This window comes from Hippopotamus amphibius, chromosome 3 (assembly GCF_030028045.1).
Source record: "Hippopotamus amphibius kiboko isolate mHipAmp2 chromosome 3, mHipAmp2.hap2, whole genome shotgun sequence".
Lineage (NCBI taxonomy): Eukaryota > Metazoa > Chordata > Mammalia > Artiodactyla > Hippopotamidae > Hippopotamus > Hippopotamus amphibius.
The window spans coordinates 50,918,341-50,941,702 of NC_080188.1; the positions used below are offsets into that span (position 1 = coordinate 50,918,341).

The window sequence follows — 23,362 nt, forward strand, 5'->3', positions numbered from 1 at the left end:
GCAAATTGCCACATCAAAATGACAAGGGGGCTAATCCAAAATCACATATTAATATCTTCTCTTTTTATGAAAGAAGCAGCAAGAAATAGACATGTCTTATACGTAGACAGAAAACTGGCATAAAATTCAAATATACTACTCCCTTAAATATGTATCCTCTTTACTTTCTCCATGTGCAGTTATTTTCAATTTATTTAAAGTGTAATAGTAATAAAATATCCATTATGGATCTAGAATCATAATGTTGTTATAGTTATTCAAGCTATTTCAGAATATTGAGGGATATATGCCATTTTTAATTCTTATAGTAACTTGTAAAATGTTTATATGTATTAATTATTGATGGCCTCATGAAAAGTCTAATTACTAAAAAAGTATGAATTAATTTAAACAGATTTGTAAACAATGGACCAAACATTCTACCTACATAAATTGTTTCATTCCTCAAAGATTACTAAGTCTACTGTCAGAGAGCCAATGCACAAGGTCCTGGGATTATCCTAGTGAGCACGACAGGAAAAGTCCCATCTTCATGGGGCTGGCTTGGTTGGAGTTAGATAAAAAGACAAGATTTCAAGAATTCAAAGATATCTTTGTGATCATTTATTTCTCTAAATACAAATGAGAAAACTGAGGACCAGAGAGATGAGGAAATTTGTGCCAGGTTCCAAGCTAGTCAATGAGAGTATAGCGATCCCACATCTTCTGACTCTTAATGTAGTGATCTTTCCAATATGCCACCAAGGGCTTTAGGAATTGCTATAATTCTGCCTTCCTCCCATAACTTACCTCCCCAACTCCCAGTTTCTTGCTCCAGCCTAGAAAACTACTTGAAATTCCTGAAATATACAAACTATTTCATTTGTCTTGTGCCTTTGAACATGCTCTTCCTTTAGGAGCCCAGGATTGAGATGGCAGCATTAGTTGCAGTATAAGAAGGCACTGAATTACATAACTCCTGAGGTCCTTTATGATGCAGAAGTTCCTTATTCCACACAGCTTACGAACTTCCTGCGGAAGTTACTGCCACTTCTAAATATTATCTTTTATTTATAGATGCATGCAGAGTTAAATTATTTTTTAAATTATATGTAATAATAGGGTAATATGTATGCATTCTGAATACAGTCGTCCCTCTGCCCTCAGTGGCCACGGGGGATTGGTTCCAAGACCCCCAAGGACACCACAATCCACTGACACTCAAGTCCTTTATATGAAATGGCATAACAGTTGGTCCTCCCTGCCCACGGTTTCTATATCTGCAGATTCAACCAACTGCAGACTTAATTTCAACTGTACATGCTAAAACAATTTATGGATACCGACATAGGTACAAAATAGATCATTTTGGCCCCAAGAGAATCAGATTCAAAGCTGGAACTTTAAGAAGCACTTCTCTACCTGTATAAAAGCCCTAACTCACTCAGTTACTGACTGATTGGGGAGAAGACTAAAGTGCCACACTGCACAATGAGGGCATGGCACGATGGGATACTCACTGAGTGGGAAATAAATTAAAACCTGGGTTTAAATCTAGGCTCTGTTGTTTTTCAGCAATGTAACCTTGGCAAATGCACTAAATTTCTCTGAGTCTCATATTCTTCATCTATAAAATGGGAATAAAATGACACCTAACTCTTAGCACTAAGAGTTGAACACACTCTTAACTGAACATACCTAAGACACAGTAGGTACTCAATGACTGTAAGCTGAATTTGAGTCCCAAGTCTTTCCCATGAGGAGAAATTGTTCCCTCTTTCCTGAAATTATGAGTGCCCTCCGCAACCACAATGCCCTGCTTTCACCCCCATCAGACACATGAACACCGCCCCCCCACATGCATGCATGTACATGTGAATAAATACATGCATTCATGTACATCTGTATTGCCAGTCTGAGCTTCAGTTATCTATGTAAATACTCCCAAGAAGCAAACAAGTCCCCTGGACCTCTGACAAATCAGGAAAAATACATGAATCCGTGAATCTCTGACTTTTTTTTAGCTAATGAATCTAAGTTGGTGTTCAAAACAAAACAAAAAAAAGATGGTATTTCTATTAGAAAAAAAAGTGTTATTTCATCCAAGAAACCACTTAAACACTTGACAATCCATCAGGCTTACTATATCACAATTTTCATGTGATTCATTTTTCAACTCATGATGAAAGACTAGACATAAGTATAAAAGCATTGATACCTGGTTAAACTGTTCAGAAAAACACATGTTATCTCCCCTCCTGTCCCAAATTTCATTTGGTTATGTTACTATCCAGCTCCAAAACTTTACTGGTTTTCCACTGCTTAAAATTAAAATCTAAACTCTTTGATACACGCAGATTTTTGCATTGTCTCTCCAATAATTAGTTACAGTATGCAAAAACAGATAAATAAATAAATACAATTTCATTTTCATGTTTTATCTTATTTATATTTAAAACTAATCATAAAAAAACACTGCTGTAAAGAGTAAACATATCTCAAAACCAAATTTATGATTTAAAATTTTTAGACAACAATATTCAAGTCACTGGCTATAACTTGCTATTGAAATTCAATTCACAGTCATCAGAAGTAAGAAATATGTGTAAAAATTAAATTAATTTAGTGTGTTGTATATTTTCATTACAGACCTTTTCATTTTACCCAAATACATGGAGAATCTGAAATATAATTCTGAAATCATAATTCTGAAGCTTTATCTGCCTTTTGATGATTTCCCCGGGAAGAACTGGAAGCCATTTTTCCATAGCCCCCCTGGCCAATATACTCACAGTTAATACAGTTAGTTGCAATTTCACACTGAAAAGGATCATGGAATAATAACAAAGATTTAATAGTAAAGGGAGATAAACCTGACAAACATGAGTGGAACAGCTACATGGAAGAGAAGAAAAGAACTTTACGGAAAGGCTACTTAGTCATTTCAAGGTTCAAATTAAATCTGTTTAATTCCAAATGATTAGGTCTGTCACCGTGGAATATGGAACTATACGAACACATAATTTGTAGTTTATTATTTAAATAAACACTTAATTCTCTTATTGCCTGCAAGTTTTTCAGAAGAATAATCTCTTGCCCATTCTTCATTCTTTTTTTCCTTTTTATTTGCTTCTTTTCCCCTTTCTGCTCCTAATTTTCCCTCTTTCTATTTCATAATCTAACATTTCCTCTTCAGTGAAGTATTTTGTATGCTGGTAAACATGAAAGTAATATTATTCAGATTTACTGCTGTTGCTATATCTAGAAATTTCATTTGGATTTATTGTTACTTGTCTATAATTCCTAACTGCCCTACAGTAACTGTCAAAAGGTGAAGGCCTGAATATTAATCCAAGGAAATCTTTGAAAGATGTAAATGAAAATATTTATGTAAGATACATACGCACACGCTCTCTCTCTCTTCTCTCCCTCCTAAACCCCTTATCTTATAAAAGAGCATCTGATGGCAAAGCATGAAGAGTGTATTAAGGGCTTAACTTCAGTATTAATAACTCAGATTTAAAACTCTTGCCAATTAATTAAGATTAATGACAGAAGTCATTTTCCCCAATATAACACTTCCTCCCATCTCTTCGATTCCCCACACCACTAACCCTTTCATGCTTATTTCAGGCTGTGAAAACTTGATGTCCTGAAACTTTGATCCTGTTATCTGCTGCCTTTTGTATCTGAGATTAACGAAGTAGACATCAGCGAATTTACAACCAACAGCTCAGACAGCTGCCCTACTTTAAGCAGTTAATGGAAAAGGAACTAATCTAGTTAAGAGCATAAGACTAGTTCATAAATCTGCATTCAAAGGACAGATAAAGCCATCACACTTCTGGAGAGTAGGAACTGAGTTCAGTTATCAGCCTTCTTGTCACTGTTGGTTGAGAAGAGCCAGCGTTTCTATAAACTGAACTAATGAGACACTCAGAGCTGGCATAAGCCACATGTAGGCTTGCACAGAAGATGGTAATGCAAGAGTCTGACACTGTAATGTATGACTTCACTGGGATAAATATACATCTTACAAGAATTTCAATCACTGAAAACTTCTCTTGGATCAAATATGAAACAAAGAGTAAATCTGTTTTTTAAAAAATGAGAATGCAACTGCAAGCAAGAAAATAATAAATGTATCCTAATAAAGAGAATTAATAAAAATTATAAGCCTTCATCTATTCAGAATTCAACCTAAGGGAAAATAACTGTGTCGTGCTATTATAACTCAGGAAATGTTCAATAGATTTAATTATAAATTAAAAATTAATCATTGTCCCAAAGTGATAAATCTTAGCTCCACAAAAATAGCATTTTGGTGTATCAGCATCCTCAGCCAGATCTTTATAAGAGATAATTTAAATCTGTCTAATATAAGAATTGCTCTGATGTCTTAGCTTAGTGTCAGGGTGGAGTCATGAAGATAAAATTATAAGTCCTGATAACAAAAAACATTTAAGTGCTACAAAGTCAAAATGATGTCTCTCTTAAGAATCAGTAGTTTACTGCATAAATTCATCAATAGCTCATTTTTACTTTTAATCAATTATTATAAAACTAAAAGGGACACTAGTACACACAATTCTGTTCACTGAATCAATATCTTGTGCACATTATAGGGAAAGATTGTGAGTTTTTGGCATAGGACATCATACCCAGAATTAGAAAGTTAAAGTCTTGACTCTGCTCACTGCATTGTGGGAACCATAGAGCTGTGAGTCTCAGCTTAGATGCCTGAGGTGAAGGGTAGTTAGAATAACTGAAAGTGAAGTTAAAATATGAAAGTCATGCATAAGGAATATGCTAATCCAGTTTAACACAGAGAATGTGGTGACAATAGGACATCCATGAGGAAAATTCATATAAGCTTTCAAAGACATGCAAGTAGAATTGAGGAGGGAGGGTAGAAGTGCCTAAAAATGGTGTGTATAGTGATGATAGCAAAGCAGTGAAAGTCTATATGGTCTCTAGAGAAAGTAGGATGAGAGAAAACATGAGATCAAGGGTTAAACTGTAGGAATCAACCAATGTTAGGAGATAGGAGAAGGGAGAGAAATGAAAGTGTTAAAGATAATCAGAGAGTAATCAGAGAGTAATCGCTCTTTATTCTTGACCTCTTATCTGTATGCTAGGTATATAAATGTGCTATTTGAATTTTTTATTGAAGTGTGTTTTACAGATTTATTAACTCTGTCAGTTAAGATAGGGTATGTATAATATGATATGTGTGTGACTGCAAACCAAACTGTGCTTAATACTGGATAGGATTATGAAAAACATTCAATATATAATATGTATTATTTTCAGTACACTAACCTGCTTTTGAAGAAGAATTATGGGACTCTAAGGTTCAGGAAATTAGAACCATCTTTTTTTCCCATATTTTCTAAGTGAAAAGAGCTCTCTAGGGTGAGAGATATGTGATATTTCAGTGAATAAAATTATTTTGAAATGGGAAAGAGTTTGTAAAACTATCCCAATTTCATTAACTGAAAGGCAAAAAAAAGCATTAGGAGAGAAAAAAAGAAATTTCTTGTAACCTTTGAAATAAAAGAGTTAATTTTTAATCCAAAGTCAGATAAATAAAATGTGAGACAAGTGAATGTCCACTGGCACTCTTAAGCATAATTCATTGCAAAGTTTAAAGAGTAAATCATTTTTATTTTATACCTCAAAGTTTACAACAGTTTCAAATTTCTCAAATGTTAGAGGCTGTGATTTGATTCAGAGCGGAATTAGTGGAGAATATAAGATTATGTGAAGCAATTTTAAAGATGATTTACTTAGCTTATAAGTGTATATTATAAAAATTATGGTTTTATTTAGAAAAAGAAAAGGAAAGTTATTTAGCCAAAAAATCATTTATTTCTCCTTAAATTATATACTTATATAATGTATTAATATAAATTCATTTTTAAGAAGAAGGGAGCAATAAAAGCTTCCTACTCAAGCCAATTTACTGCGTTATGAAGTTTTCCTTGAACTAAACTTATAAATGGGGGTCTGGCAGACATAAAGGCACCATCATTATGCACTCTGTTTAAGTAATAAACTGTCTACAAAATAATGTACTTTTTTCCACTCCTTGGACTATGTCTTTTGAGTTCTAAATTGAAAACTGAATCTCTGACACCTACAGAATAATACAGATTTTTGTAAATTATTAGAAATTGTAAAATGATTTATTTAAATAAATATAAATCTAATCTTTTGTAATTAAAATTACATAGAGGCTGTACAAAAAGTACTCAAACACAGAAAAAGAAAGGCTAAAAATTCTATCTTTGTTGACATTTCTGCTCCCAATTAGATGATTTAATTGATGTTCTCAAGGTGCTCAATAACAAAGCTGTATATTGAGCCTTACAAAATAATGTACTTAGTCCTGGACAGCCTATGTTAACTCCTAATACTTTCAAAGTATTCTTTTAGTGTGCCAAAGCTCACTGATGACAAAAAGAATGGTTTGTTTTTAAACTCAGTGCATTAATGTAAGAAGAGGATATTTAAACTAATTTAATAATTTTTGTCTCTTGATCAAAAGGTTGCTGATCAATATTAATGAAGAAATATCTCTACCTAAACTTATAAATAATACCTAACATGTATATGATGCCACTAAATACAAGTTACTTTGGATCAGAGGGGTAAAAAGCCAATTAAATATCTAAGTTCTATTTATACTTTCTTTAAAAAAATAAAGCTTTTTTGGTAATTTAAATGATTAAAATTTGCATATTCTGTATTTCACTTTAGGGAACCAAACTGAGTCAACACTTTTGCCAGCTTATATGCATAATTAAGAGATGATTTTATTTAAACTACGAAATGGTATCAAAAAAAAGCACTCTATTTTATGAATTTGTTATTTTCCACAACAGACATTAGTTGATGACATACACACTAAGAAAATATGTTCTATAGGAATATATATACACATATATTTACATTAAACATTATACACACACATATATATACACACACACAAATCAGACAGTGGAATTGTAACAATGGCATGTTCGTCTATGAGTTAATCTAGTAAAAATTTGTCTTTCAAATATGTATAAACCAAAGTTAATTCCTCTACTAATTTAAACAGGATATTTAAGGTATTTTAAGGATACCCTGAAACATAAAGACAAGAGATAGTAAGAATGAAAGATACTGGTGGTAATATGGTAGAAAAGTCTAGTGGTACTTTTTTCCAGTGATGTCGCATCATAATTGGCCTAAAGGATCATACAAAATTTCAGATCTTAAAAAAATAAAGTGTAAGCAATCACTTTACAATTTTTAAAAATGTTGATATGTTTCTCTACTCTTTCATTTAACCATAAAAAAGAAAAGTGTGAAAGCACTGTGGTATTTTGTGTTCAACAGGACTGACTCAATAAGGCTAAAATAAAGGGCTATCTTACAGCCCCTAAAATCTATTACAAAGTTTGGCTATATGACACAAAATATTTACATGGAATCTAAAAACTAAGTTTAAGAATGTAGTCATTACTGATACTACGTATAAAATAGATAACTATGAGAACTTACTGTATAGCACAGGGAACTCTACTCAATGCTGTGTGGTGACCCAAGCGGGAATGAAATCCAAAAAAGAGGGGACATGTGTATACATATAAATGATTCACTTTGCTGTACAGTAGAAACTAACATGACATTGTAAAGCAACTATACTCCAATAAAAATTAAAAAAAAAAAGAATGCAGTCATTGGTAGCATAATTCCAAGCACTGAAAACATGTGACATATCAAATTGTCTGAGTGAAGGTTTCAATCTGCTTAGAAACACCCACAAGTGGTTTGTTTTGCAAATGTAATGGGGAATTTAAAGGCAGTGTGGCACAAAATCTCTGACTTCCAGATGCCTCTTCAATCTGAAGATGAAGTGGTTTGATAGCATAGAGCAGTGGGTGATTTTTAAGCATGACAGAGTTCAGTGATCCTTGGGAGTGTAAGAATCCTTGAAGAAGCCGCCATTGAAGAGGGTGAAGCCATTTGTTTTGAGCATAAGAATTCAGAAGCAGGACTGACAGAGGAGTGAACATAAATCTAGAACTGGAGATGTAACCAGAGGTCCAGCCTGAATCATCTGCCACTGAAGTTATCAAACTTCTCTGGTGTCTTTTAAATGAACCTGTGCTACCTATGTTCTCAGGTTGGGATTGTGTGTGTGTGTGTGTGTGTGTGTGTGTGTATGTGTGTCTTTCTGTAGATTTTTTAAAAAACAGAGGACTGGCATGGAGTTCTGTTATAATGAACATTATTTAAATAAAAGCAGCTACCATCGATCATTTTAAAAAATGAAAATATCTGCACAGTTAACAGAAGTCCTCTCCCCATAATAAATGTAGCTTAATTGGCAACTCACTATGCACTTATGTTGCTTATTTCACCACTGACTGATGAAAACTTTGCCACATGCCAGCGTTTCTCCCCAGGCCATTGCTCCCCAGCTGCCCCCACTCCAAAGGCTACCTTCAAGTCAGCGCCTTTCCTTTATCTCCGTGGTGGCACAGCTATCTCCTCAGGTGAGGGAGCCTAAATATTATTAATGAGAACAGCGTATATTACCATAGAATCTTTATTACCTTACCATACACTGGAGCTTTACTTGCCAGACAAATATTTTCAGCAAATCTGTTATGCCATAGATGTGTGTGTGTGCGCACAATTATGAGTTTTTGCAACATTCCCAGCAAAAATAATACAAATCCCTATTTTTTTTTGTGGCTGAATCTAGGTGGTAGAGGGGGGAAAGCTTCCTCAAAAGAGAAAAATGCTTCCGGTTAACATGTAATTCTTACTTTTGATTTTTAATATCCAACTATCAGTATGAAGCCTTTATAAATGCCAAAAAAATGTAAAGTCAATGCAATTTTCTAAATTTCGTCTTACTAAAAAATTAAATAATTGGAAAAAATCTAATTCTATTTCATCTCCACGTAATAAAAAGCCCTATACGTTTAAAAACAAAGACATGGTGGGCGTACTTCACGGGCGTTACTATCACTAGGATTCTTGTACTACCGTATTTAAATTTATGTCTGCTTATTCGTGAACGAGGGACTGCCGTCTGAAGGTTAACATAACCTCGATGACAGACAAGAAGCTCCTTGGAGATTTATCTGGTTTGTGGAACAACTCCCAAACTAGGGCTGCGCTTTCTTCTTTCTTCGCTTTGCTGCTTCTCTAAACTCCCTCTTCTCAAACAAAAAAAGAGAACGCATGGTAATGCATCATTTATAAATTACCTTGTTATTGCAAAAACAAAACACTTCTTTGAAAACCAAACAAAACTCCTGCTGCGGACTCCAGCCCGTTTGATGGAGGCCCTTCAAAAGAGTCCAGGGCTTCATGGAGGTTGTTTATGTGGAGACTTCGATCTGTACCTGCTGTCCCCCGTCACTCCCTGGAAACTTGGCGGCAGATGTTGCAGCGTTAAGTTGTCTCTGAAGTGGCTTTCTGTCCTCGTCTCCCCACCGCAGCGGAGTCAAACTGCATTAGATCTCTTTATTTGCGCCTAAGGCAAGTTTGGGAGCGCAGCTGTGTCCACCCCCGCTCCTACCTTTGGTGTGTCAGGCCTCCAGGCAGCGAATGTGAGACCAAAACGGTTCTGCCGCTCTCAACTACCTCCGCTGACAATCCGGCCGCTCGCGGCGGGCTGGGGAGGCCGCTGCCGCCGCTGCAAACAGATGTCGGCGACAACCTGCTAGCTCGCACCTGCACGCGCGGCCCCGACCCCGCGCGCCGCGCGCTGAAACATTCATGACTCCGAGGAGTCGCAGCCACAATCAAAGCCCGGGCCCGGCTGCGCGCTGCCCGCGGACCCCGCCACCTCGGCAGGAGCCGGCGGCGCGGACAGGGAGCGGGAGCGAGGGGCAGAGCGAGAGCTCTCTCGCGCCGCTTTGATACTTGATGCCTGAACTTCAGTTACTTGATCAAGGGCTTCAATTCAGCGGTGAATTCTGCAAATGGGCCCGGTGCGGCCTCTGAGCCATAAAAGGAGAGCATTTGGCTTGAAATTCAGCGTGACGAGACTTGCAGAGTAAATGTGCGTGACTCCGGGTTTAGTTCTGCTTACGCGGATCTGTTTATTAAACTAAACTCTCAAGAGGTGGAATCTGCAGTAAACAATTTATAAATAAATGACAAGATTGGTTTCCAAGGTAGAAAACACGCTGTTGACTAGGCAGAGGTTGTGTTATTTTGGAACCATCAACCACAACCTGAAAACAATTGTGTTTTATTGTCTCTCAAGCAGTGTAGTTTGTTGTCTTTTTTTTTTAAGAGAGTGACTACTACCTCCTTTCAAATTCAGAAATGAGAAAGCATTCTTACTTGTTTCTTGACAATATAAAACAAACTACATCTATGTCCAGTGATAGGAAAATGTTTCCAAAAGTCCTAATCTCTATAATGTACAAATTGCTTTAAACACACATACACACACACATACACACGCACCCCTCATATACCATTGTACACACATTTGGTAAGAAGCATAATCAAAAACAAACACACACAAGCCTTTACAAGCACAGGAAAATAACAAAATTATTTGCAAAATGTATTCACCAATTTGTATGTTAAGAGAGTTTCTCTTGAAAAGAACTGGCCTTGAAAAGCTAATAACATTTGTTTCAATGAATTACTTGATGTGCAGAGACAAACCTTTTTAGTGGGAATCAATATCAATACATATATATACCTACATATACCGTATATATAGTACACACATATTTATGAAATCTTTTGTGAGTTGTCTGAGTAGTTTGAGATCAATATTTTAACTTAGTTTAATCAAGTACTGATTGGTTTCAGGGGAGTAAATTTGAAGACAGAATTTTACCTTTCCTTAGGCTGATGGATCCTAACTATAAGTAAGTCTAGTTATCTAAAGCTATATAAAAAAACCTCCAAGACTAATTTTCTCATTCAATGATTATGCCCTGGCGTGCCTAAAAAACTCAAAACAAAGAATAGCCAGAAAACTAGAGGACACTGCTACTTGGACATCTTAGTCTCCTAAATTTAAATTTTCCTCTACCCCATGTAATCCTGTGAGACAAACCATGTCTATATAAACTAAATCGATAAAAACCATAGAGTTCAAGCAGTTTAATGTTTGAGAGCTTAACTACTAGCCACAATAAATAGAAGGTAACAGTTAGCCACGGTCTTCTTCTCATGCATAGGTAAAGCATTACCCAAGCAAATCACCCCATTTTTATATCATACAGCAAAATTAGCTATGCCAAATATGTTCTAAATTCCTTATCCTCTTTGTGCCTCTGGGTCCTCAGTTTCTTACTAGGTAAATTGTTTCTCAAATGAAAGCTACTCTAAAGCAAAAAAGTACTGGAATTTTAAAAATATATGTTTTTTTTTTTTAAAATAAAATTTGTGGGATGCTGGAGTGTCTATAGTACAGATTATGCCATGCACCATGCAAACATGAGTTTAGGCAAATAATTAAATATTACTTTTTGGATAATAACATTTGATATATTCCAGTTATAAAGTCTTTTCAATAAAATCCACCAAATATTTACTATGATTAACTGTCTTATGATTGGTGCAGATTCTCTGGGGCACAAATACCACAGAGTCACATGGGTTGGCCTTACCAATAACAATATTTACTGTGCTCATGAGGAAAAGAATAGAGCAACTGAAAGACTTCATTCAGAAGAAGCAAAAAAGAAAATTAGCATAGTAAATAAGAAATGCATAAACTGGTATAAATTAGCAGCTGTGAAAGTGAAAGCACAGTGGAGATAAACGTGTTTGAGAAGAAACAGATTAGATGGATGAATGCAAGGAAGGAAAAGAAGGGAGGGAAGGAGGAAGGGAGAGAGAGGAAGGAAGGAAGGAACGAGTGGAGGAAGGAAAGCATTCTAGAGACCATGCAACCGAAACAGTATGATAACTTCCTAAAACATAATGTAAATATATAAAAAATGTAGGGACTCTTCAGTTGTCCTAATAACATACAGAACACTAATTCTGCCAAAGTATTAGAATGATTCTTGCAGTGTATTTCTATAATTTAATCTCTGAAAAAATACAGGTTATAGTCAGGTATGTATGGGGGATGGGAATTTTATATTGGAATTAATTCTGTCAAATAAAGAAGACCTGGTAGATGATGTGGAGTTGACAGAAACTCAGATATTCTTAATAATCTTTGTGAAACATGAAAAATGGGGAGATGAGAAATAAAAAAGAGGGGAGGGCAAAGATTTCTCAGGTTGTTGAAAGGGAAAAAGTTATATGCTGATAACTATAGATTTGACATCAAACCCCAGTTTAAAAAGAGAATAAATATTATAAAGGATCATAGCAATAATCAGAAGTAAAAGAGCAAATCATGTCACTCCTACCTGATTTCCATGATCAAATTATTTTGGATCATTGGTTTGGTTGGATGGAGGAATACGTAGATATACATTATACCTTAAATTCAGCAAGCTATTTAACAAAATGTATTAAATATCCTCAGAATAAGATGGTAAACTGAGTTTATACTATTGGTGATCTCCTAGCTTTACCATATTCTTGTCAATTAACTGTATGGAGCGTCAACCTGTGGCGAAGGCTCTCACTGAGGTTTGAACAGTGGCTTGAACTAAGTGACAAAATTTTGGAAGCAGCGAAGCCATCAACAATAGGTATTATGAGAAAAAGATTGTCACACTGTATCAGGCACACATAGAATCATAATAGATATTTGATGGAAAAGCAAATCAATTAATTGAACCAACAATTGATATGTAGTAAGCTTAAAGTCCTGCATTTAAATAAAAACAAATTTAAAAATCATAAATCACATCTCTAGGTGAAAAGTGAAAAAACTGGAATTTTAGTTAATAACACATTAAAAGTTTACTATCTTTTGTCTATTTTTTTGAAATACAAAATCTTTGAAAATTGAAAAGTTTGTGTTAAGTTTGTCACCAAAAGTCATTTGGAAGCAAAACCTGACCTGAACTAACTTGAGAGTATTTATGATCTATATTTATCCACTTGTAGTAATTAATATTTCTGTAGCAGAATGTCTCAAAAATGAGCTTCAGGAGATGATACTTTACATAGTATATGATATATGGACTATATCAGATTCCTAAAATCTGAAAAATTATGAATTTTGAAACAATTTAACCTTAAGAGTTAGAATAAAAGGCTTTAGGATTATATTAGACAGACGTGTGACCAAATTGCTAAAAAAAGCAAAGGAAATTTTGGTCAAAATAAAGGAAGCATTACTCTTCAATCAACGAAAAATAAGTGATACCTTAACCTGATGGGGCAACATGTAGAATATTCCAGCACTATAAGAAGAACGTTAGATTTACTTGGTGTCTAACAAAGTGCTAGTACATATTAGACACTAAAATACTTGTTGAATGAATGAAAGAATGAGTATACTGCATCATTCAAAAGCACAAATACATCAATTTATCCAAACTCAAAGATTTCTTGTCTTCTATTCCCAACCTTCCATTCTGGTTTTAATCCCCATCCCCCAGACTATTTTATAGTCCACAAACCACTGTTCTGGGCTGCCTCAGAGACTTTGCCCATGATGCTTCATCTGTGGAAATACCAATTCCACCCAACTTCACTTGATGAAACCCTACCCATTTTCAAGGATAGAAGACCTGTATTTTTGAAGACGCATTCCCAAATTCCTCCAGGAAGAGTTCATCTCTCTTCCTCTATACATTCAAGAATACCTGACACCTACCTATAAATGGCCCAGATCACAGTCTGGAATGAATTTTATTTCTGTATGTATCTTGTTTCCCAAACAAATTTTAGGTTTCTTAAGGGCAAAGTTATAGTTTGTACCCACTCCCCAGTATCACCAGATACCATTACTTGTGCATATTTATAACTCAAAAATTACTGAATTAAGTCAAAATTAGTACAAGTGAAAAAAGGCCAAAAAACTAAATTTTAACCATGAGAGTTAAAAGAATACAGAAAGTACTGACAAGTGTGCTAGGACCACTCTCTGTTTTTGCTAACACATCTTTAGTGTTAGCACTGTACCCAGTACTCAAAAAGATGAAAATTATTGAGCAGATGAATTAATGTCTGACTTGGGGGACAGAATACTAAGATAATGCACGAAAACAATTTTAAAACCTGTAAAGTGAAAGTCTGGCATATTGAAGAATAGTGTTGTTATACATTGTTTCAGAAGCAGAACTCTAGATCATGCATTAATTTAAACAGAGGTACAAATTTCACTAAATATAAGAACTTTCTATTAACCACAGTGGTTTGGTAATGAAAGAGGCTGCTTCATAAACCTCCTGGTTCTCTCTACCTAAGGTCCCAGCAAAGGATAAATGATCTGTTGAGAATATTCCAGGAATATTTTCTTAAATTGGTTCTCTAAATGGCTGAACTCAGATGTTTTTAAAACTACCTCCATCTTATAGAAGTAATATCTAAAGATTTAGATGTTTTGGTATTTCACACACCTAGCTAGAATCATATAACACTAAATACAGCTTGGCACTGAAAAATAAATACTAATCTCATCAATTATTTCATCCTTAAAAAAAAAAAAGCCCATCAGACCTGAATAACCTAAAGTCCCCTGAAGCTAAAGTGAATGAAGTTCATGCACTTGTTTAAACAGAATGATGATCACATTGATACACAATGAAAAGATTCTGTCATTATGAGCAGTGCTGTGTCTCTGAACCAAATCTGCTCATTGTTACATATGAAAAGGTTTTAAACTATTTTTTCTTATATCGATACAACAGGAAATAGTGCCCATGTATTAAAGAAATTATAAAGCTGGAGTAATTCTAGCCAAATTTCCAAAAGTAAAAAAACCTCAAAAGGCTTCCTTGATAGGGAAAATGCATACACATATATGTGTATGTATTTTTATACATAAATGTGTGTCAGTGTCTCATCACTGCAGATTTCCATAACGCTTTATAACTTTAAAAGCACTTCCATGTTTTCAAGAAATTAGATTAAATTAACTTTGAAGGCAGGAAAATACTATTTATACCCAAAGCAACGGAGGCTCTGAGGCATGTGCCCCAGGCCTCAATGCTGGTAAATGTTAGGAAGACTTACTAATCCCGACTCTGTCTCCTCACTGGGTAAAACCTCAGAACAGAATGCGATGTCATCCCAGTCAAAGGCTGAAGCGTTCAGTGTGCTTATTCAAGTATGTGTACAATGGACCTTAATTTCTGTTTTACTCGAAAAGGCCCTTGTGTTAAACTGTGGCTTGAAGATATATTCTAACAATAGATAATCCTTTATTAAGCACCCTGCGTAATAGTAATTTGCATGAGACAATTATTAATTACAGTCCTCAGCTGTAATGAGGACTTTAGGTTCTTTTTGATTATTACTTCACTCCCTTCCTTATACACACCTCAGCGGTCAGTATTTTCCCAACACATCCCCACATACAAACCTCATCTCCTTCCTGAGGTCGCATCAAGGACACCCGGTCATACTGCCTCCGCAACAAAGCCCAGAGTGCGTCCAGCCGACCCTAAAGGGAAACGTGATCTGTAAATTCCTGGGGAATGTACTCAACCTCTGCTTGTTAAATAAATGAGCTAAAATGAAGAAGGTAAAGACTTATTCTCTCCTCTCATTTCTTTCATAAATTAAATGAATAAATAAATAACAAAAATGGAGTTTCCTGTTACTGAGAAATTACTCCGTTGTTATACAGTGAACTGAATGTCTGTTATCTGAGGTACCTTGGTCCTCTTTCAGATAGTTGGGGGCGGTGGGGAGACTAAAAGGATTACACTTTCTTTAGAAAGCTGCTGTTAAATCCCACAAAGTTTGAACAGTCACCTTAATTGGCGTGTACCACTTGGTCTGAGGAGGCTGGTGTGTGGGTTTGGGTCGAGGTGGTCTGGGCCTGACGGGTTCCTCTGGTTCTTCAGGAATGGTCACCACAGCATTTTTGGCTTTCTCTAGCCTTGCGCCTTCCTCCGTAGATCCTTTATCACCCCAACGAACCTTGAAAACAAAGGGAAACACTGGGATCAGACATGCAGTGGCCTAAAGGAACAGGCTCTTGTTTAGCTGGTTCTTTGATTCACCACCTCAGAGTCAAAAGATGAGTGGGTATCCTAACTCCAAATACCTCCTCTTCTGAGATTTCATAGGTTTCTCACCACTCCTTATGTATTTAACAGTAAGATCCTAGAAACAAAGATCCTTTATAAAAATCTGGCATCAATTAAATTTGATGCAGCCATTTCTCCATCGTTTCAAATAAGGAGTTAATTTGTGTTTTACATCAGAAATGCATGACAGAGTGTAACTCTATTCTCTCATTAGGTATGTTCTCCTTCTGGCTAACCACATACCGGTGTATACTGATGACAGTGGGCAAGACAGATGGTAATGATAACGATAATTAGCCTTTATTGAATGATTATTATGTGCCACGCTGCATTTAACACATACAAAAATGTAGTGAGATAGGTACTATATTTTTGCTTCCAGATGAGGAAACCAAGACCCAGAGAAGTTGTGACGAGCACAAAGTCACACAACTAGTAAGTGGCAGGACAGGGATCTGAACGTATGTAGTCGTCTGAAAGGGGCTATAAGTTTCAAATAAGTTTGAACTTTACCAATATAATTTATACAAAGGAGTTAATTTTTCCTTCCAAACTTTCCGTCACGTTTGATTAAGGCAAAATGTATGATTTAAATGTTTGCCTCTGGAAGTAAAATAATTATATATGTTTTTCTTCACTTTGTAAAGGTCAACTTTGTAAAGTAGCTCTCAGCCTTATTTCCTCTGCTCATATGTGTATGGCTATTTGACATATCAATTTTTCATTGAGGAAGACAAATCTGAAAAGACTTTGCTTTGAAGAGAAAAATTCAGGGACACCAGCCAATTCCACAAATTTGGGGGGATTCCTTTCTCTGAAAACTCTAGACATTGAAAATCTACAAGGTCAAATGATATTTATTTTTCAATGAAATCGGCTAAATTTGAGGGAAATTTTTTTAAGTGTGGGCATGTGAAGAGGATGTGGCCCCTGGAGAAAGGTTTTGTCCAACCAGGAACAGTAGAGAAGTCTAAAAACCAAGGACGTTACCAAAGAAGACAAAGATAAGTGAAGCTCTAAAAAGAAAGAGGAAGGCCTGTCCAGGGCACACGGTGACTCACCAGAGTTAAGTAATTTCTACAAAGAAAAAATGATTAAATGCTTTTTAAAAGCATTTTAATGGCCTGAACTAGTGGGTAGGAATACAGATGATTACTGTTCATAGAAAGATCTATTCATAGCTTTTTGATAAGGCTTACTTAGATGTTTTTACCTTTTTTTACTACAATTTTAAAATAGGTTTCAATTTCAAGTGGACCCTGTTGAGTCATTAAAATGTATCTGTATCTTTCAGTGTTATCAGTTGTACTAGAATATTCTTTATGAGGTTGTTAAAATTGTTTTAAACACCATTAAACCTTTAGAGCTAGATGGTTGGCTTTCTTTCCAGAGAAATGACCTTCTCTTTCAAATCACAGTCTCTTCACCCAGATAAACTAAAACTTCAAAAATCTTTAGATATATCTAAACTGAACTAAAAAAAATTCTAAAATCAGAACACATCTTCTGCAGTTGTAAAGTCTCAATTTGAAGGGAAAAAAACAAAAAAAAGATACATAATCAAATAAGCATATGAATATCAAAGCACAGTGAAGTAATTCACAGTAGAAATATAAGCAGATAAAATTTAGATCCATTCAGAAATGACAGATTTTTAACTTGGGTTTCAATTAGCCCAGCCTTCACACTTGATATTGTAGAGGTAATGGTAATCATATTCTCCCTCCAAGTATCACTGGCACCATTCTCAGATAAAGAACACGAAGACAATTGAACTAGAGTTCTGACCCAACGTGGCATTTCTAAGAACTGTTAAAGGACGAAACGTATGATATATAGTTGCTGAGGTCTAAAGGAAATGCATTAAATAAATCCATTAGTGTTAGTTCATGAAGCAGTTGTTTCAGCCTTATTATCACCATCACCACAAACATTTCAACAATCAATTCTCTCTCAAAGTCTAAAACTAGGAAAAACTTTATAAAGTTTTCCTAAAACTCTTAAAAATAATTAAAAGTATATACACACTTACATGTATATATTTTAATATTTTAGTTTGACTACATTGAGATAGTCAAAAAAGATAAAAGAATAACAAAAATAGATTGCTAAAGGCAGCCTTAGCAGAATTAATATACCTGACTTTTTACCGTTTAAAAGAAAGTGCAAGCTTGATAGGTAAATTCTTCCAATTCTACTTGGTTTTCATGATAAACAATGAAATTCAATAATTTCCAGACCACATTTGGAGGCTGTATCATAAAAGAGCAATTTCTGAATTGAGAAAAGGAACAGAAACAGTTTCCCGCTGACCTGGCAGAAACACACATTTGAAGTCGTTAGGTATTGTGGATCAGTTGTGCTAACAGCTGTTATCAACGTCAGCTCAGTTCCAGCTTTCCACAAATTGCCATTACCATAGTGTTTAAATATTTAATGTAAAGGAGGACGAAGAAAATTTTTCTAGGTAAAATTCCTATACTGGCTTAAAATAACATTTGGTTATGAAGATATATTCTTTAATTCAGGTGTGCTCATAATTTCTATAATTCCATTTACTTTCCCCAGTTTAAGGTATTTTTCTTTAAGGAAAATACTTTCCAGGTTTGACTAGACATGGTTTTAAAACAAGTTATGTTTTCTATTTTTCCTCTTGAAGTTTAAATAAGTTAATGTCTGAAAAAGTCTCGTGCTTAATTCTCAGTTTATTTTTGTTTGTTTTTGTTTTGTTGTTTTGGGTTGGGGGGGGTGGCTTTGCTGTGTGGCATGTGGGATCCTAGTTCTTGGACTAGGGATCGAACCCAAGCCCCCTGCAGGGGAAGCGTGGAGTCTTAACCACTGGACCACCAAAGAAGTCCCTCACTTTATTTTTTATTGTGTATTTTTATGTATTGTGTTTCCCCTTTGTGATGTGCACACTTACTTTCTCATCTGTTTTTCTTCATTCTCATTACCATTTCCAGCTCGTTGATGGAGTACTCCATAAAATATAGCCAAAATTATCCATGGCTAAAATGGACTCTGACTTATTAAAAGTGGGTGAGTCCTTCTCATAAATTTTCTTCAGCTAAAACGGAAGGGCAGGGACTTCCCTGGTGGTGCAGTGGTTAAGAATCCACCTGCCAATGCAGGGGACACAGGTTCGATCCCTGCTCCAGGAAGATCCCACATGCCTTGGAGCAACTAAGCCCATGCGCCACAACTACTGAGCCCAAGTGCCACAACTAGTAAAGCCCGCATGCCTAGACCTCGTGCTCCACAACAAGAGAAGCCACCACAATGAGAAACCCGAGTACCACAATGAAGAGTAGCACCTGCTTGCCACAGCTAGAGAAAGCCCGTGCACAGCAACAAAGACCCAAGGCAGCCAATATAAACAAATAAATAAATAAATAAATAAAGCTTGCTAAAAAAGGGCAATCTAATTTCACAATAATTAAGAGTCAATAACTAAAACACAAATAAACTTCAATTAAATTAAATTTTGCATTTTAAATAAAAGAGTCAATAACTCTTCAAATGTGAAATGTGAGTTACTCAAGAATGTTCATGGCCCCTTGGCTTTCTTGACCATATTCCAATAATTCGCCTTTTAACTCAGAACCCATTCAAGAGGTTATGCATATGCTTTTCTTATCTGTAGAAAGAGATCCTTGGAACACCGGAATATTGGAGTAACAAAAATCTGCCACAATTCCTCGTGTTTTTAGCAAGAAATAATATATCTGAATCTCATTGTCATGTGGTATTTTATATGTGCGGATTTCAAAATGGAATTAAATTTATTATTCTGAATATAAATTAGTACATGCTTACTGTCAAATAAGTTGGGAACAAACAGGGAGATATATAACACAAATTGAAAATCACTCCATTCCAACAAAGCTACTAACATGTTGTGCTATTTCCTGTCACACCCTTTCCCCCCTGCATACATCCTTTAATACACACATTTTGGAATGGGACTAAATAAACTAAAAATAAGTTGTGACATCATATTTGGATATTCATATGTAATGATTTTATTTAGTTGCATTTTTTATATACATAGAAACATCCAATCCATACTCTCCCCAATGCCTCCAAGCCTGGAATGACACAACAAAGGCAAAGGGAAAGAAAATGACCTTCCTTCCGTGTCAAGCAACAAGAGCTAGCCTCGCCATGTTCTCTTGTACTGCTTGATAATCCCAATTACCCACCTGCAAACATATAAGCAATATCTTCTCCAAAAGATAAATTTAATAGGTTCTAGCACCTGCTTTTTCCATGGCTTATTGGCAATGAGGTACCTGTCTCAGAGGATATTAAAGCAATAAAGTGGCAAGCTCTTAAGAAAATGTGCATTATTTTAAGATCTAATGTGGTCAAGAAAATGAGAACCACTATCAGATGACTTAACCACTTTGGTAATGACAGCCATGTTAAGTAAGTCTGGACTTCTTTTGAAGATTACTGAAATTTATCCTGAAAATGGGAAACTCTCCTTGGGAATCTGAATTTTATTGAAATGTATGAAAAGAGAAAATTGTGGGACTGCTTGGTGATCCAGTGGTTAAGACTCCATGCTTCCACTGCAGGGGGCACGGGTTCGATCCCTGGTCAGGAAACTATATGCCCATATGCCAGGTGGCTCATGCAAAAATTAAAAAAAAAAAAAAAAAAAGAAAATTGTAACAGTTGTGAGGTTGTTAATTAGCTTATTGATTTTTGCTGGCAGTAATGGGACAAAGATATGACAGTAGGAAACGTGCAATGATTGCAAAACACATAAAAACTCTTTCTTATCAAGAAATAAAATTAAAGAATAACTAATAAGAAAGAAATGCCAGGATCTGTGTTTAATAATAAAGTCACTAAATCAATGAGAAAATTCCTCCAATTGCTTCTTGGGGTGGGATGCTGGCCTATTTATACTGTTGTTAAGGGCTCAGTGCTGACAGTGCTTGCTTACTATTAATTAATCCATCACTTTGAAAAATATTTCTGTAGTAATAAGAGGACTTCATTTGATCTTTGAGATATAATATTTAAGTTCAATTTTAATCCACACTTTTTGCCAGTCTAAAAATTGAATATATCCTATAAATTATATTTAATATTAATTATGACTATTCACAAGCGGTAACTAAAACCTGTAAAAAGAAAAGCCTTAAATGTACTTCCTCTACATTTGTGATAGGGTCATATCCATAATACTGAATATTTTAATATTTTTCTTCTCAAACAGTACTTAACTATTGGATCTTTTCAAAGACAAGCATTGTTACAACTTTAAGTAGCTGGCTTCTTCAAAGTTGATGTTCTCTGTAGTAATTTTTTTCCAAAATAGTGAGGAAAACCCCTAATTTTGTTTTGCCCTTTAGTATTCAGACATCTTATCAATGCAATTCTTTGATGAATGAAGTCAGCTCTCCTTGAATAATTTTTAAATGGCTAGGATTATTCCGTAGGAAAAAAACTGTCTAAAACAAGACTTAGTGTTAAGTAAAAATGGATGATATTAGGGTATTGAGTTGTAAAAAGTACAGTTTCCATGGCTTAATAGTCTAAGAACACATATTCCAGATTAGCAGCTTCTATTTTTTTTTTAAGGTACCAACCTCCATTCTTTTAATTCCTCCAACTCCTCGACCTCCATAATAGGAAGCATCCACAGTTGGCCATTTCTTTGTAGGCAGAGGTTCTTCTTCCTCCTACATGGATACAAGTTTTTAAAATTGGGTTTAATTAATTTCTCAAAATATTGCTTAGTCAGAACCAACTCACGTTTAAATATTTTTCTGAATAATGCCACTGATATGGAAGAAATAGAGTAAAAATTACATATAGCTCACATGGATGTACTTATGCTTACATGCAAAAATTTCAAGTGAAGTTCTACAGAATATGAGGACTCCTTCCACTCCACAATTTGACAAATCTACTTTATTTCACTAGGCTACCAGAAGTTGCTTCTTAACCACGAGCGTCATTTGGTTTTTCCAGATATGTTGATCATTTCACAGTTAAGAAGATAAAATATTCAAATTACGACCGCATTTCAATGATTGTTAAAGCCTTTAATGTATGTGTAAATTTGAACTCTGCAAAATTTGTACTAAAAAGATAGGTAGTTGCGAAGCTTCGGAAATGCACAACACCATATTTCCTGTTGCTAACAATTTCAGAACAGAGTAATACAAAAGTAATAATCATTTTGAAGAAAGTAATAATATCTTTAGACTGCCAGCTTGGATCTTCCAACTTTTTGTAAGACAAATGACAGCAGAACTATTCATATATTGCTATAAAAAGTAAATTAAATCCCTATGTACTATTGATCCTGATGGCCAGTCTACACTTATCAATGTGTGACGGTCCCATTCCTCTAGCACATGAAAGAAATCATGAGAAGATAAAAAAAAAACTGATTTTCATAATTTCAAAAGTCAATACATAGGTATCACAGTTATCTAATAACAAAGTAATTGATCAAATTTGGGGGTAATATCTAAATACACCCACATCAGTTATTAGGGACTCATTTACCTCTTTTGGTGCAGAGGGTGGTGGTGGTGGAGGAGGATCCTTGATAACCTGTACAAAACAAACACAAAAACAGAAAACAATCAAATGTAGGAACTTCTTTGGCACAGGGAGGAGACAGAAAGGATGTGGAAAAATAATTAGATTAGTAAAATACTGTGGCAGCACCAAAGATGTCCCAGATGAACCTAGCCTCCCGATACATATGTCCCCCTTTTGAACCTGAGCTTGTTTGTAACTAGCTTTGGACTAACCAGCAACTACTAGGTTTTTTGTTTTTCTTTTTCTTTTTGACTAACTAGCTAACTGACTAGTACCTTCATTCATTTTATCTTTATGATATAGATATATAGCTTCAATTTTCAGGTAAATAACAAGAGCAAAAATTGTCAAATACCTTGCACTAAGTGGCTCTTGTAATGTCAAAATACAAACATTTTTCACTAGATTACAGTATTTCCCTTCAAATGGAGTAGGAATTTACTAGCAAAGTCTTCCTGCTATGATTCACTGACTTTTTCACAGACTGACAGTACAAAGTTAGCTTGCTTTGGAGGCGGTAATAGGGAAATTAACATACTCTCTTTCCCCACCTTTTAACCTAGAAACAAATCAACCTCTTAGCCAAGGTTCCTTTCCTGTGAATTGTTACTCAGTATATTATTTTATGAAATTTTGATGTGGTTAATTCTTTATGTGAGAAG

General features: G+C 35.2%; 1 protein-coding gene across 3 annotated transcripts in view; it reads right to left on the minus strand.

Annotated features, from left to right (window-relative positions):
• The window catches only part of ANTXR2 (ANTXR cell adhesion molecule 2), a 143,546-nt gene that overhangs the window by 42,619 nt on the left and 77,565 nt on the right, over positions 1–23,362 (minus strand). Inside the window, exons 13-17 of one of the 3 annotated variants that reach the window (XM_057729061.1) lie at positions 22,662–22,709; positions 21,734–21,826; positions 15,853–16,020; positions 15,458–15,538; positions 2,989–3,191 (exon numbers count right to left, since the gene is read on the minus strand). In XM_057729061.1, coding sequence (XP_057585044.1) covers positions 3,102–3,191; positions 15,458–15,538; positions 15,853–16,020; positions 21,734–21,826; positions 22,662–22,709 — 480 coding nt within the window. In that variant the 3' untranslated portion in view covers positions 2,989–3,101. Of the gene's footprint in view, positions 1–2,988; positions 3,192–15,388; positions 15,539–15,852; positions 16,021–21,733; positions 21,827–22,661; positions 22,710–23,362 lie in introns of those variants that run through there. The other 2 variants (XM_057729060.1, XM_057729059.1) reach the window with 2 other exon arrangements.